Source organism: Anthonomus grandis, chromosome 22 (assembly GCF_022605725.1).
Source record: "Anthonomus grandis grandis chromosome 22, icAntGran1.3, whole genome shotgun sequence".
Taxonomy (NCBI): Eukaryota; Metazoa; Arthropoda; class Insecta; order Coleoptera; family Curculionidae; genus Anthonomus; species Anthonomus grandis.
This window is the reverse complement of record NC_065567.1, coordinates 21,319,142-21,335,613: the sequence shown is the minus strand read 5'-3', so window position 1 is coordinate 21,335,613 and position 16,472 is coordinate 21,319,142. Positions and strand designations below refer to the sequence as shown.

Below are 16,472 nucleotides of genomic sequence, written 5' to 3'. Positions count from 1 at the left end.
CTTCACTTACAAAAAATATAAATAATACCGTTAAAGGTTATAAAATTAAATGTTAACTATCTTACATGATTTCAAAAAAATAAATAGATGAATGGTGTACATATATGCAATATAAACATTTATACATTGGATTTCGGTTGTCTTAAATTAACCAGTTCTACAGATTTCAATCTTAGTTATACATATTAAGAAATTCCTTAATTTTTAAGCTCAAAAATGTTTATAACATTAATTGATAGGGACATATTTTAGAGATGCTTCTTACATCTTTGATTAATACAAAATCCATTCAAATAAGTAGCAACATCACGTAGAAAAAATAATTTATTTACATATGACATTTAAAGAAAAAGAACTACTTAACTACTTAGTCTTGACATGACCTTATTAGAAGCATGTTAATTTTTGCTGCTGACAAAAAGTGTACGAGATTCTAAAAATTACATTAAATTAAGTACTATTGGAGAACATCAACTAGCCATGGCTCTCCTCTACTTAGTCTCTTAAGTATACAATTTTAAAGCTTTATTTTAGTCTCAATAAAACAGCAATATGTTACATATAAGGGTTACATACTTCGAGGCAGGGTTATTTGGTTAAAAACCGAGGAAACTAATCTATAGAATTGGTTAACCTAAGTTTCTACTTATGGTAACGAAATGCTAGCTCGACTGACACGGTTCTGTCTCAGCAGTACTGTCACTACTATCAGAGTCTTTATTGCAACACTTGCACTGTTGTTGATGATGAGTCGGGACCGGTTTTGGTTTCGTTCTTGCACTACCCGAACACTTTGAGTTCCTGTGACACTTACTGCTGCACTTACTTGAACGATATACTGGCGTAACAACTTCTACTTTAATGTTCGCTGTGGCGGTCACTTTAGTGGTGTAAGGTCCACTGGATCCACTGGACTCTGGACTGCTACATTCCACCGTAATTTGTGGTTCGACTATAATGCTTTGGTTGCAACTTTCTTCTGTGATGGTGGTCAGGCTAGTTTCTCTTGTAGCCTTATTAGATGGATTTCTACGTGAAGCTTTTGAGAATACCTTAGGTTTGTCAGTTGATGGTGCTGGTAATGGGGGTGGAGGGGTAGAGATTCTATCAGTGTGCTCTAATGGGATGACCTCGCTTTTTGGTCCCATAATCACCAACATGAGAGGGAAAAAGATGAATGAATTGATAAATGACGTTATAATGGAGATAATTAGGAACACAAATAGTTGGTTATGAATGAACTCGAACTCAGACAAAGCAAGAACTAAGATTGCTAGAAGGAGCCCAATGTCACCTTTAAGAATTGCATCAGCGTTTACTTCTAGAGACATCTTAACTCTTCTCTCTCTGCTGCCCACTGCACTAAGGAATCCAGTTGTCAGCAGAAGAATGTTTCTACTGATAATAATGAAATGAAGAGCCCCCATAGTGCTACTAAATGCATTAATATTAATGAGGCATAGAGGAAGCATAGCCCCCATGGTACTAAATAAGGAGCACCATAGCTTGTTCCACCTCACAAGGAGGCAAGCAACTAAAGCTGCTGCTATCAAAGTAAGTAAAAGTTGTATTGCTATTAATCTATCTAGAAGTAGGAACTGGTTAAAGTAAGCGAAGATAAGTCCTAACGGATAATTCTTCAATCCTCGGTTATTATATTCTTCAGAAATACTTTTAATTTGCTTCAAAGTAGCGATAATATCTCCAGTACTTCTGAGTCCTTTGAGGTAGAAAGGCATTTGGGTGTAGGTCAGAGGTTGTGATCTTGGAATCTTCAAATCACATTCCGCTTTTGAACTCTCGTACTGGAAAGGCTTAGGAGTAAAATTAGCCTGGCTGCTGCTATATGAGATCCGATCATTACTGTTCCAAACGGATAAATAGTTATAAAATGCTTTGGGATCTATAATACCATCATGTACCAGTCTTTTCCTTAATATTTGACTTTTGTCTACTGGGAATTCTACTATACCAGTTTGTGCCATTAACTTAAAGGCTAATACTGCTTTTTCGGTCGCATTGGGAAACCATTTCTGACTATTCAAACAATATGATGCTCTGCTATTATCGAATTCCTGCTGCAGGTCTTCAAGGTAATCTCGAAAGTTTTCCAGCCAAAAGTTGTTCATGCTCAATCCCCCATTTGAATCTTTAAGAACATGAGGAACGTGAGTGAGTGACGAGTGATATTCATAAAGCAGCGGCTGGATAAACGGATATTCCAGTTCAGTGGTTGCCAAGTAAAAATTGTAAAATCCAAAGTATTTGTCATTGGCCTCGAGATACTTGTACTCCTGGGTGTTCCTTGGCAGGAATGACGATAACCGTACATCCACTTGGATATTGAGGGCATTGAATACGCAAAATACCACCAATATGGTGTACAATAAGCACATCAGTACTTTGACGAATGGTTTTATCAAGATGGATTGGAAGAATCGGGTTGTGAAGTAAGAGATGATGCTCTTCTTCTGTTGGCAAATCATTTCAGCCGTCAGGAGGTTTGTGCCGTGTTCCTGAAACAAAGAAAACACAAATTAGATAAAAACAGATGGGAATATATTTTTTTTAATTTGCAAAAACAAAATGGCGTCCTGTAAAAAATGTTTTAACCACTTTTTCGGCTTTTAAATCCAATTAAGTGAGGCTTTTCTAAAAGATCAAAAGGTTGACCTGACCGTGTAGAAAATTTCTAAAATAAAACCGCCGTTCGAAAAACGTGATGTTCTATGGGACCCTCCTACTAACGGAAATAAAATGTTGCATTTCAAGCAACGTTGCCAATATTTAAATTTGTATGTTATTGTAAAGAAATAATTTTTTTGAATATAGCGCCATCTAGAGTTTGACAACTATGACATATGTCACGTCTTGACTTCTTAATTTTGTTTAGATGCCGACTGTTTGTCGTGTTGACAGTTTATAAGACTAAGGCCAATTATTTAAAAAAAGGCTAAGGTTTTCAGGGACAGGTGCGCTGGATTTGAAGAAATTAACTTTTAGAATATTACAAATTATAAATTAAATTATTAAAGTATAAAGATAAAAGCGTCCCTATGACTATGACTTGGGATAAGTCCAGGTTACCTATTAAAATATTTAATGCGCGTAATTAGTAGAAGATAAAAACCGTTTTTAATTAACGCTTTTAATTTAAGACTTATCATGGAAAAAATAACTCGATTCTTTGTAGGTGGGTCTCTATAACTTAAAATAAGTCCAGGAATTCGTAGCCTATTAGTAAAAACGTAGACTATCAGTTAAAAGCAAAACTCGATCCTCTGGAGTTAAGTCCCTATGACTTAGGATGAGTCAAGGAATCTGAGAGCTATTAAATATAATAATTAAATTGATATTAACTGATTAATGTTGTTTTTAAGTCTGAAACCAGTCATTATCAGCTTAAATATATATTTTTTAAGATACTAAAAAAATTTAAAAATATTTATTACAAAAATTAATAACCAGAATTTAAAAAAAAAATTGAATTAGAAAATATGAAAAATGTTTTTATTATTAAAACATTTAAATAGATAATAGTACGATTATTACGATATTGAAAGCTGGAGAGTCAAAATAAAATGATGGGAAACTATCATATCCATTTAAATTATGCATAATTAGGCAACGAAATATGATGTAATACGTGTTACACTGTAAATTAATTAAGCGGAATAGCAATATTTTAATGTTTTTTTAATCAAAAAACTCTATTTAACAATTGAATTAATATTTATTTATTTTTTGATTTGTAGTAGCAAATTATGTAAAAATTAATAATTACAATTAGCAAATAATAAAAAACTATTATATTTATTTAAAGTATGCATAAAGAATTCTCACTTAATTATAGTCTAAGAAGTTTATTTAATCGATGGAAAGTTTCAGAAAAAAGAGCTACCATATCCATTTAATTTCTGTATAAGTAAAGAAAATTGATTCACTGTAAATTATTAAAAAAATAGAACTAATTAAAAAATATCAAGCGTGGTAGGGTTTCATAATTAAAAACAGTGTATTTAATAATGAATAAAACATGTTTTTTTATTTATGGAAAATTATATAGAAAAATATTTCTTTGTACTATTACCGCTATTATTATATAAAAAAATAGGATAAATTTAAACGTGCAAAGTCTCAAACTAAAATTTTATAATCAAAAAGAAAAAACAATCATATCCATTTAAATTGTGCGTCGGCAATAAAATATGATTTAATTTAAGCAATCGGTAAGTTTAAAAACGAATTTTAAATTTTATTAAAATGTTCCGTTAAGGGTTAAAATTTAAAAAATATTAGTAAGCGTAGCAGTATCTCAGTATACAAAAATATTGATTGTAAACGACAATTAAAAAAAAAAAGAAGACCACACTTTAAATAATAAAAATTGACAAAATACTCATGTTATATTACAAAATTAATAAAATTAAAAAAAAAACTGTCTTACAGTAACAATATTCAAAATTAAATGAGTCCTTTTAATATTTTCAAAAACATATTTATTAAAGGCACTCATTAAATAAAAAAATCTAAATATTTATTACCGAATCCAAAAATAAACAGCCAAAACATTTAAGTTAGGTAATTATTTTTATTATTAAAATTTAAATAATTAACGGCGTTATTAATACGATATTTTAACATACAGCTACTATTTTAACACAGTCAAAATAAAATTATAAGATGCTGTCATAACCATTTAAATTATACGTATTTAATGAAATCTAATGTAATTACAGTTGAAAAATTACACGATAAATTGCAGGTTAATAAAAAAAGTATAAAAATATTAAGCATTATGGCAGCAATTTTTTAATAAAAAACTCTATTGAACAATTAAATATATTTTTATGTAGTTTTTAATTTATAGTAGCAAATCATGTTTATTAAAATAGGCAAAGTTTAATCGATAAAAATAAGAAACTACAATTAATAAATAATAAAAAACTTAAAAACTACCATATCCATTCAAATTATGCATAGGAAAATTAAAAAATTAAAAGCACTGTAATTAATAGTGAAAGTAATATGTAATGTTTGTTATTTATCAAAAGTATTTTTTTATTATGAGTTTTATAAATAATCAAAAAAACGATTTTTTTTTTTATTATTTGTCCTAATAATGAAAAAAAAAAAACAAAATAAAATTCAAACGTGCAATGCCTCAAACTAAAATTGTTAAATAATAAAAAACAATCATATCCATTTAAATTATGCATCGATATTGAAATATAGTTTAATTGCAATTTAAGCATTATGCATTCATAAGTTCTGTTAAGGCTTAAAATTTGGAAAAAAATATTAGTAAGGGTAGAAGCACGCATTAGTATAAAATTATCGCTTGTAAACTAAGACGTCTTACCTAATATCTAAAAAAAATTAAAAATTAAGAAACAAAAAAAAAAGTGGCACCATCGCATCTAATACCGTCTAGGCACAAATATTACGAAACCCAAAACGAATTTCTGACCTACGCGTGTTGAACGCCGCCTGAAAAAATGCCGACAAAGCAAAGTACTTCCTTTGGAATGTCTTTTAGTAAGGCTGAACACTTGATTCGTTCTTTCACACAAAGTTAATGTCCCGAATAATGTGAAAACCTAATCATTTTCGTCCGCTGTATATTATATGAGCTGACCGCTCTAAATTTTGTTTTCGACCCCTTAATGGACCAAAACAGAACGTAATATCCGTAAATTAATATGATTATATTTTTGTCAAAAATTCCACTTTAGATCTTCTTGACAAATCTAGGTTATTCAAAAATGATTTTAATTTAAGGCTGACATAAAAAACTTTCTGTTCTCTTTATAGCAATAGAGTAAATAAAAGGCATTGTATAATATTATAGTTATCCAATTACCCGTATAAGTAGATCAGTTGAGTCGATAATATAATAGTCAATATAGAGTCGTTGATTGCTGCATGTTTAATGAAAGCAGTTGCTCGCATTGAGATGCAAAAAGGCAAGTAAAGAAATATTGAGACCCTGGGTGGCTCATGGTGGTTATAAGCAATTTATTGCACATAAAAGTCCTTTAAAATATGTAATTATTAAGCAGCAGTAAAAATTCCATAATATGGCACATCTGCATAATAAATTAAGATTTTAAATTTATGGTAAAGTAACATTGTGAAGTAATTATTGCTCTATCGATTGGTTGCAAGAATTATAAAACAACATTTAAAAACCTGAATATATGTAACAGGCATACCTATCAAGATGGTTAAGCATTGAAATTACCATGATTTGTTTGTTTTGCTTATATTAAACTTAAAAGTCGGCATATGCAAATTGATGCGTTTGCTTGCATACTGGAGGCTGAATATATGCGCTTCGATTCATTACGAGTCATTTTTGAACGTAATGGGTCAATTTTTTTAATTCGCTCGGAATAATTTGTTAAAAATTACCGAAAGCCATCTTTCTTGCAGACGTTGCCTGGAAGATAAATGCCTCGCGAACATTGTAATTTACTTTTAGGTGGCTTCGTTGCGTTAAATTAACAGTTAACATTTTTTTAAGGAGTTTTAAGTTTTTACAAATTCAATGGATTTTAACATAATCATTTTTGGGTCAACTCTGTAAATTATCGACAAAAAATATGTTTTTTTTTACAGATGTTTGCATGTTAAATATGGAGCCTTACAGGGGTCATTGCAATAAATCAGGAGTTTTTGCACACATTTACGAAAAACCATTAATTACCAATGACATCAAACTCCTGATATAACATTGAAAAGTGGTTAAAATATCTGAAATAAAATAGAAGTTGCCTCTAATGCGTGGAAGACCCAAGGAGTTACTTTAAAGGCCTAGGGAAGAAAGAAGTGTCTAAATAATACAGAAGATATTAAGCAATGACTTTAAATGTTTGGCAAGAACTTAAGTGACATCAAGCGCTTGGAACAACGTTAAGAATGGGTTTAAATGTATGGAATAAAATAAAATATAGCCTCAAATGCGTAGAAAAATAAGAAATTACTTTAAACACCTAGGGAAGCAAGAAGTGTTCCAATAACACAAAAGATCTTATTTTAAGCAGTCGAATTATAGATTTAAAAAAATTTAAGACACTGAAGTCGATTTTACCATGAATTCTAGGCATATGAATCTAGGCAATTTTCTTAGAAAAATTTAACTTCAACTGCCTAGATGAATTCAAACGTTCATTTTAAGGTCGAAATACAGACAGTTGACATGTAGTAGGCAGGTACACCAAGTTTTTTTTTTATTAATTACAGACAGTTAAAGGTCTTAATTTTAAATTTTTATCTGTATCTCCTGTACCAAACTCCTGGTATAATATTTCAAATTGGTCGAGATGTCTGCAGTAAAATAGAAATTTGCCTCAAATGCCTGGAATAAATAAAAAATTACCTTAAAGGCCTAGAGAAGCAAAAAGGGTGCTTGTAATACAGAAGATATTTAATAATGGTTTTAAATATCTGGCAGGAACATTAAATGACATTAAACGGCTGGAATAACATTGAGAATTAATTGAAATCTCTGGAATAAAATAGGAAATTCTAGAAATAAGAAATTAATTTGAAGGCCTAGGGAAGCAAAAAGTTTCACATTTAAATGACATCAAAATTTCTGAACTAACAGTAAGAATTGGTTGAAATGTTTGAAATAAAATAGACAATTGCCTTAAATGCCTAGACAAAACAAGAAAATACTTTAAAGGTCTAGGAAAGCAAGAAGTGTCACAATAACATAGAAGGTATTAAGAAATTAGCCTTGAATTTAAGAATAAGCTTTACATGCCTGATAGGAAATTTAAATAACATATAACTCCTAATATAACCCTGAGAATTGATTGAAATGTCTACATAAAAATAGGAAATTACCTTAAATGCCTGGAAGAAATAAGAAATTACTTTACAGGCCTAGGGAAGCAAAAAATGTCCCAATAACATGGAAGAATTAAACAGTGGGTTTAAATATCTGTCAAGAACTGTGAATAACATCAAAGAGGGATAACTCATGGGATAACTATAAAAATTGGTTTAAATATTTGAAATAAAATAGAAAATTGCCCTAAATGCCTAGAAAAAATAATAAATTACTTTAAACGACTAGGGAAGCAAGAAGTGTCTCAATAACAAAGAAAATATTAAATAGTGGCTTTAAATGTCTGGTAGGAACTTTGAATGAATTGGTTGAAATATCTGGAAAAAAATAGAAAGTTGCCTGGAAGAAACAAGATTTTACTTTAAAGGTCTAGGGAAGCAAGAAGGGTCTCAATAACACAGAAGATATTAAATAATCCTTTTAAATGTTTGGTAGGAACTTTAAATGACATCAAATTGCTGGAATAACATTGAGAATTAGTTGAAATGTCTGAAGTAAAATAGAAAATTATCTTAAAAGCCTAGAAGAAATAGGAGGTTGATTTAAAAGCCTAGGGAAGCAAGAAGTGTCCCAATAATACAGAAAATATTAAATAGTGGCTTTAGCAGCAGCTTTAATGATCATCAAATCAAACTCTCATTAAGAATTGGTTGAAATACCTAGAATAAAATAGAAAATTGCCTTAAAAGCCTGGAAGAAATAAGAAATTAATTTAAAGGCATAGGGAAGTAAGAAGTGTCCGAATAATACAGAAGATAGTAAGGAATGACTTTAAATGTTTGGCAAATATCTTAAATGATACGAAATGAATAACATTGAGAATTGGTGGAAATATCTGGAATAAAATAGAAAATTGTCTCAAATTTATTTGGTAGATATTTATATGTTTTGTAAAAACATTACAAATAAACAAACTTTCAAATATGTGTTTTCTTTATTTTAATGCCAAGAAGATTTTCAATTTTGAATTTTGTATTAATAATTAAAAAAAACATATTTATTTGCATTTCAGAGTATTTTAAAATTTTAACTTTTAACAATCCATTTTTTTAAATGCAAATTCTTAAGAAAAATACAATGTTACACAAAAACAATAAAAATACTAAAATTGTTCTAAAACACAATTTCGAAATTTGCATGAAATATAAAATATTAAATAAAATTAACGGATTAACAATGTACTGGTCCTTATTACAAATTATAAGCAGAATTAAACAATTTCCTGATTTCCGGTAAAAGGATAAGTTTTCTGGACAAGAAGCGATTGATTAGATCGTTTAATCCGGATTTCGCTTATAAAAAAAAATTGTTAAGATTGTAGGATATATACGGTTCATGCATGCGACACTTGGTAGGGATGTTAAAATTCTATTAACCCATTAGCAACGTTTAAAAAATTAAATGAGAAAGCCTCACTTGAATCAGTGCAAATTCCAATAAATAATATTAAAAAATGGAACTTTTGGCTAAATATGCTCAACACAATACTATTGACAAAAAACATATTAAAAACATACTTACAGCATTATTATTATTGTTCTGAATAGTAGCAGTCTTTCCTTTATTCTCTCTCCTAAAACAGGGCATATCAGATTTTCGACATCTCTGCTCCAGAGCCAACAAACAAGGAAACACGATCAGTAAAGCCGCGCCGTGAAAAATCAACATGACTGCGCACTGCAACGCAAACACTCTTAGCGCAGGCACCGGTAACAACGCAGTCGTCAGGATTGCTGCTGAATTGATAAGCATCGCAGACACAACACTCGGACCAGTTCGTAATAATATTTCGGGCGGGGTTAAATCTTTCGTATGCGTACTTAACATAAGGAACATTTCACGCATCGCAAGGCCGACCATCACAAATGGGAGCACGTGGGTGCTGAGTAAATTCGTTGGGAGTCCGATTAAGCTACACACACCCAGCGCTGCCGCAGCTGTGCTAGCTAATACCAGAGTTCCGATAAAAGCAAGCGCTGACTGAACGGCCCACCCATATATCGCTAACACTCCGATCACTACACCGTACTTTACGAACTCAGTTTTCGAATATTCTTTTAGGATTCTGTTTACGTTCGCTGTCGAAAAAGTTATGAAGGAGTATGATGAAGACGAACTCTTCTTGGCTTTAGTTAGACGGTCAATTTCCTGTAAGAAAACATCAGTATTAGCTTCCAGGAAACCAAATAAAACAGTACAGACATAAAATAAACAGTTAAGGTCCACAGAATTTTGTCCCAATATTTAATCATATCTTTGATACAGAGAAACAATAGGTATTATAAAATATGATTTACCTGTGCAAACTTCTTTTGCCAAGCATTCAGCACCATAGCAGCCCGCTCTTCGTTCCACCCAATATGGTGTACCTTATAGTGACCAAACCAGAACTCATATAACTCGTGTTCCCCCATCAGCTGCACTACAGTTTGAAGGGCTTTGGCTTCTTTAATATGCCCAGTCTTGTTCTTCTTTACTCCTCCAACAATCAGTTCTTCATACCAGTGCATGTACTTGGCAGCAAAACCGTAGCAACCACTAGTGAGTTCTGCTCCAATGTCCACAGGTTGTGAGGAATTGAAGTTTGGTGCAGTCGTAGGGCATTGTGGGTCTTTCGGGTTCAAGCAGGGCTTTTCTTGGTAGCCTGATGTAATGCCAGCTCGCTTTAAATAGTCGTTTAAGGAGTGGTAGTCAAAGTTTGACTCACTGCTCTGCATTTGTTCTACTAGCGCCTTTGGGTTAAGGTTGGTCCACTTTATTTGGTCTGCACCACGATATCTGTAAACATAAATTATTTACATGTACAAAAAGGATTTTGTAGTAATACAAACACAACATGAGTCAATAATTGCAAGCAAGGGAAACAGGTCAGAGTGGAAGTCAGAAATTCTAGTAAACAAAAAAACACACAATGTACACAAACGAATTAATATGAATGACTTTTCAGTACAGCTGATTAGAAAAAATGACATTGCATTAAAAAGTACAGAAGGTACAGAAGAATAACCTTGATACAGAAGGAAAAACATATTCCTGAAACTTTTGTTGTAGATATGGTGAAAATAAAGAGCAAGAAAGAAAAAACAAATGGCTTAGATTCCAAATCATTCTCAAGTGAATTAAAAAATAAGAATGTTTACAAAGATTTCAAAAATATACAGCAAACAAAAAATAGAACTAAGTTTCGATAAGACACAACAACATCAAAATTAAAAAATCAGGTAAAATAAACCCAATCTTCATATTGACTCACATAAACAAAAGTTTTTCGAATAAAGAGTTCTGGGAAGAATTGCTAAATTAATTACCAACCGTTATTGATTTAGTTTGCCGATGATTAGTTTACTTTATTCAATTTGCAGTAAGACAAGTTAAGAAACAGCAGAATAATAATAGGGGCAAAGGGTTGCAAATATTGTAGTTGATTTGCCAAAGGCTTTCGATACCAACAATTCAAAGAAGTCTAGCAAGTTATTGTTTGAGCGAATCTCTAATGGAGGGGCTGTCCCGCAGGGGAGTTTTCACATGAAATTCGAACTCGTTGGACAAAAGTGCTTATAACTTTGGTTCTATTTGAAGTAGAGAAACGACGCCTACTTTTTTATAATTTAGAAATATGAGACTACAACTTGATCATTTACACATTTTCATTTGTTTTTTTGTTTAGAACAAGGAGGCCATCCAAGTAAAAAAAAATATTTCTCCAATTTTTTCAATGGGAATTCGATACAGGTCGCAACGGTTCTTTGAAAGTTATAACAATTTACGGATCGATTAGAGTTCGCGTGAGACAGTGCGGTATACTTTTTGGTTATTTTCGGCATACTAAAAGTATTTTTTCTTATCGTTAGAAGTTTGAGACATATGTGATATTCTAGCCCCTTTGACGGTTAAACGGTATCTTTGCGGAAATACTGACCTGCAGAAGATATGTGCGTATTATCGAGAACTACAAATTTTATTTAGGGTTTTTTTTTTAATGTTTTTTTTCTGGGAGAAAAATCAAAAAAACTTTAACAAATTCCATTTTTTAAGTTTTTTTTTCTGTTTAAAATTTTTATGGTGCAAAATTCAAAAAATGTTATTTGGTTTAATTAAACCTAAAATCTTTCCGAATAAAAGGGCGTCTTAACTTTAACGCTATCATTTATATAGCGGGAGCACTATTCATTTGAAAATACCGTTTTTTTCTACTTTTTCGTGGCGCCACCTAGGGCTAAAAGGTTTATGGACGGCTTAAAGTCCGTAATGAGAAGAACATTTCCTAGATTAACCATAAGTACCCGTAACCGTACTTCTAACCTTCTAAGTAACCCGTCTTTGAGTTATGAATTTTTAACCATTTTTTGACTTTGGAAATTAATTGTGCGCACCCTGTATGTCATAAATGAACCGTAACTACTTAAGAAAATGCGTCATTCATTTTAGTACAACATACTAAAATTTCAATTTTTGACTATTGTTATAAGTACCCCAAAAGTAATTTTTGTCCATTAAGTACCAATCGCGAAAAATCGCTAAAAATCACAATGGCGATTCTCAAGGCAATCCATGGCCGCGTCTAAAAAAGACCCTTTTTCTAATCAAAATTTAACTACTAAACCCAATTGGAATCGGGCCAGAATTAATATTAATATGTTTCTAAAGCTTTCTACTATTTTTACATGTAAAAATCATAAGGTAAACCGTTTTTTATGCCCTAAACTATCGTCTGAAAATGTTCGATTTTGACGTCTATGCCCAATTTTAATGGCGTCTTTTACGGCGCATTTGACAACATGGCGTCAAAGCGAATAAATCGGCTTGGACTTGCTTTCTAATTTCATTGATAAAATGCTTAAAATACGTCTAAACCTCCAGGAATTGGTATGGAAATATTCAAGAGACTTTGGACGATTTGAATATATGCATATCTTTTACCAAATCGTGTTCTTTTAGCCGTGATAATTTGGCAAATTTTTAACGTTTTAGAATTTAACGTGTTTTATTATAATAGTCATGTGACACAGAGGACCATACAAGGCATTTTGCTAGACAAAAATTATAGGATGAAAGGATGAAATGTACTTATTTATTATGTAGGACTATTTTTTTAAACGTTTTAGTCATTTGGCCAATTTGAATGAAATTTGGTATTTGGGGTTGACTTAGGGTATAATTATTATTTTTTTGCAAATATTTTAAATATTAATTATTAGAATTATAAGGTCAAAGATCCGAAAGTGCGATTTGGTATTTGATGTTCAATTAGGATACAATTATTGATTTGTAATAAATTTTTGAAAAATAAATTTAGCAATGGAATTGGCAACGACCCGGCATGTTTAATTAACGCAATAATTCCAGAGATTTGGAACATCTTGTTGTTTGGATAAATAACTCCTTTAAGCATGGCATATTTTCGGGTCAATTAAAAATAGCCATTATATCATAGAGGGGCTCTATAAAAAATGCGATCCAAACTTATTTGAAAACTACAGACCAATAAACCTACTATCAAGTTTTCCAAAAATCATTGAACTTGCAATATCCAATGTGACTAAATGAAACAAACTGTAAAAATAGAGAGAAATGGATACACATATACCTAATATGTTAGGTATAGCGTATATTTAGGTATATCTTTTAAAGATCTCAATTTAGTTTACTTAATATATTGACCTCTAAGCTCGTTTCTTCTTTTCCAAATCCTACCCAACTTCTTTTTTTTCACTTAATTCACACATCAATAATTTTATTCAATAAATAAGTTTTTCGTTCTTCTCAATTTCGATATAAAAAAAAACAAAGATCCTACCTATTGAAAAGAAGAAACGAGGAAAGGTGTCGTTAAAGATTTAAGTTCATTATTCTTCGAAATATGTGAACAACTATATTTTCTTCTTCTTTTCAATGTTTGACGTAATACACAATAAAATAAGTAAATAATTATGAATTGGTCACAATAATATAGATTTTTTACTTACGGTATGTGTACAGGATAATGTGGTTCCAAAAGCTTAGATCCTTCCCAAAAGCAATCTAACGGTGTAATAATGGAACATGGCATTATATTTTCAAATATCTGCGCAATATACTGAGTATCAATATTAGGAATGCTTGGTGCTTGGCAAAAGTCTTTTAATCTCCAGGTTATTTCAAACATATTAATGCTAACTTGTGTGGCTTTTTGGACTAGAAGTAAATGCTCTAAAAGGCTGTGCGAATTAAGTAGATCTACGTCCGGATCTACGGCAGTCTGCACAACCATTTGGTGAGTTGATAACATCTCTTTGGGAGAGGATTCCGGTGTGGTAGACGGTTCTGCCCAAAGGAGCTCAATATCGGTATGGAACGCCATACTTTTCAAACCCACCGAGAAAGTCGCTATTGCCAGAATGCTGACAAACAGGAATTTCCCCGCGTGGGTTTCTAACGTTTTTCCTAAAGATTTTAGGAGTCTTTGGATACGGCTTCGGATCCATAGAACGCCTCGGTCTCCTACTGCTTTCTCCTGTAACAAAATAAATCACGTTTAACTTCAAGGTGTTTAAAATATATGTTTGGAACGCACCATTCACTATCCTAATAACAGTTCTCTCGTTTTTTGATTGCTCTTAAACATATGAAGAAATGGACACAAAAAAATCTTTGACAGCTAAATTACAGTCTCGTAGATCAAATAACTGTCAAGTTAAATTGCTTTCGCGTGATGCAAAATACCTCCTTAATTTCATTTTACTACTATTGTGCGGTAATGATATAAGGAAGTGTTAAAAACGATATCGGCAAAACAAAAAGAGCAAGTTAACTTAACCATCAGCAAAAGCAAGAGGATAAAAAAATGAGCGGAATAGCTGGCTCGATTTAAAGCCATATAAGAAGTCCGCTCGTAAATTTTATGAGTCTAATAATAATGACATAACTCGGGGATGACATTTTAGCCGTCGACAAAAGCTGGCGAGCGGTACGAGAATTTGATCTGAATCGGGCAGTACAATGTCTCAATCTACCCCTCTCATTTCTCGGTATTATCGAATACGGTATAAAAACAGGGGGGCCTAAAATTCGAAACACAAAAGGTAAGCGAGACCGAAAGCTTTCTTTCTAGAATCCCTCCCGTAGATTCTCCGCAGCACAGCTGCTCTTTAAATCTCATGTTGCCATATTTTATTTGTTTTCAGGGGATATTTGATACCCAGATTATTTTTTCCCTTTTTTTTTTAATAAGGTTTATTTTTATTGCTCTATGTTGGATAGAATTTGTTAGTAGTTATAGAAAACATTTATGCATAACAAAAATGCCTACGAAGCACCTTCTGTTATATTAACGCCGTTGTCGTCGTAGTTGTATTTCTGCATAACAAAAATGGCTACCACGCACTATTTAATTAAAATTCTTACAGTAGTATAAAATTTAATGGATATAATATTATTATAAGATATAATTTTATTTAGTTGCACCATATATTATAGAGATATTCATTTTATGTTTTAATATTACTCATATCATAAATTGCTGTTTAAAAATTAGGTGTTTTCCAGACAAATGGAAATGTGCTTTAATAAGCCTTTTTAATTAAATCTGGAAATTATTTAGAACTTTATCAAAAATTTTAGAAAAATATTTACTTCAGCATTTCTATGACTACTTCATAAGAAACCTAATATTTTTCAATTGGCAATCTGGTTTTGGCAAGAATTATAGTACTACTTCAGTGTTAGCTAATATAACAGATAATTGACAAGGGCAATAATATGGTACTGCTGGACTTTGCCAAGGCATTTGATACTTTTGATCATGACGGTATGTGTGATACTACGGATTCGATCAGACTGTAGTCATGTTCTGTCAAGACATACCTTAAAAAAGGAAAATAGGTGATGTTGATGGATAACATCGAATTTTCAAATTCTTGCGAAATTACTTTAAGTGTACCCCAAGGTTCAGTTGTTAGGTCAAATATTTCTGATATGTTCGACGTTATAAAAACTTGTACAATAAAGCTTTGCAGACGATACACAGTTACTAGAGTTAAAATAAATCAGCTGCAAGAAGCCGCAATGGAAATGAACAATGATCTGAAAGCAATTTATAAATACGAGCAACAGAACCACTTAGAACTTAATAGGTTATCTATGTTCAGGAAAATCTTAAATTATTAAATATGTTGGCTTAACAAAACTACAATTTACAGAAAAAGCCATAAATCTGGGTCTCATTTTTGAAAAACCCTTAAGATTTAGGCTTCATATTTCTTCAGTTCTAAAAAAGCATATTCTGCATTACGACTTCTTTATAAGAATGAAATTATAATAAATTTAAGCTGAGGAAAAAGCTTTGTCAATCCTTAGTATTGCCTACTCTTAACTATTATTTATTATCCTCGATATGTTCATCATTCTACGTTCTTTCAAGAAAAGCTTTAAATATATGTCAGCAAAACTGTTCAATAATTTAACAGCTATAAAAATGTAAGTATTAAAAAAAATCAAAAATGTAATAAAGGCCCTGTTGATAGAAAAGGTGAATTCCTGAAAAATACATTGAATTATTATGGCAATTCTTAAATTTTTGTAGCATAATTACTGCACTCATATACTTCTGACATGGTACATGATATTTTCCTTATTT

At 31.4% G+C, this 16,472-nt stretch overlaps 1 protein-coding gene across 2 annotated transcripts in view; it reads right to left on the bottom strand.

Moving 5' to 3' along the window:
- Nucleotides 1–53: 53 nt before the first annotated feature.
- LOC126749195 (protein patched) overlaps nucleotides 54–16,472 on the bottom strand; it is a 42,506-nt gene continuing 26,087 nt past the window's right edge. For both annotated transcript variants that reach the window (XM_050458879.1, XM_050458880.1), the window contains exons 3-6: nucleotides 13,825–14,351; nucleotides 10,156–10,636; nucleotides 9,380–10,006; nucleotides 54–2,516 (exon numbers count right to left, since the gene is read on the bottom strand). In XM_050458879.1, the coding sequence (XP_050314836.1) occupies nucleotides 663–2,516; nucleotides 9,380–10,006; nucleotides 10,156–10,636; nucleotides 13,825–14,351 (3,489 nt within the window). In that variant the 3' untranslated portion in view covers nucleotides 54–662. The remainder of the gene's footprint in view (nucleotides 2,517–9,379; nucleotides 10,007–10,155; nucleotides 10,637–13,824; nucleotides 14,352–16,472) is intronic.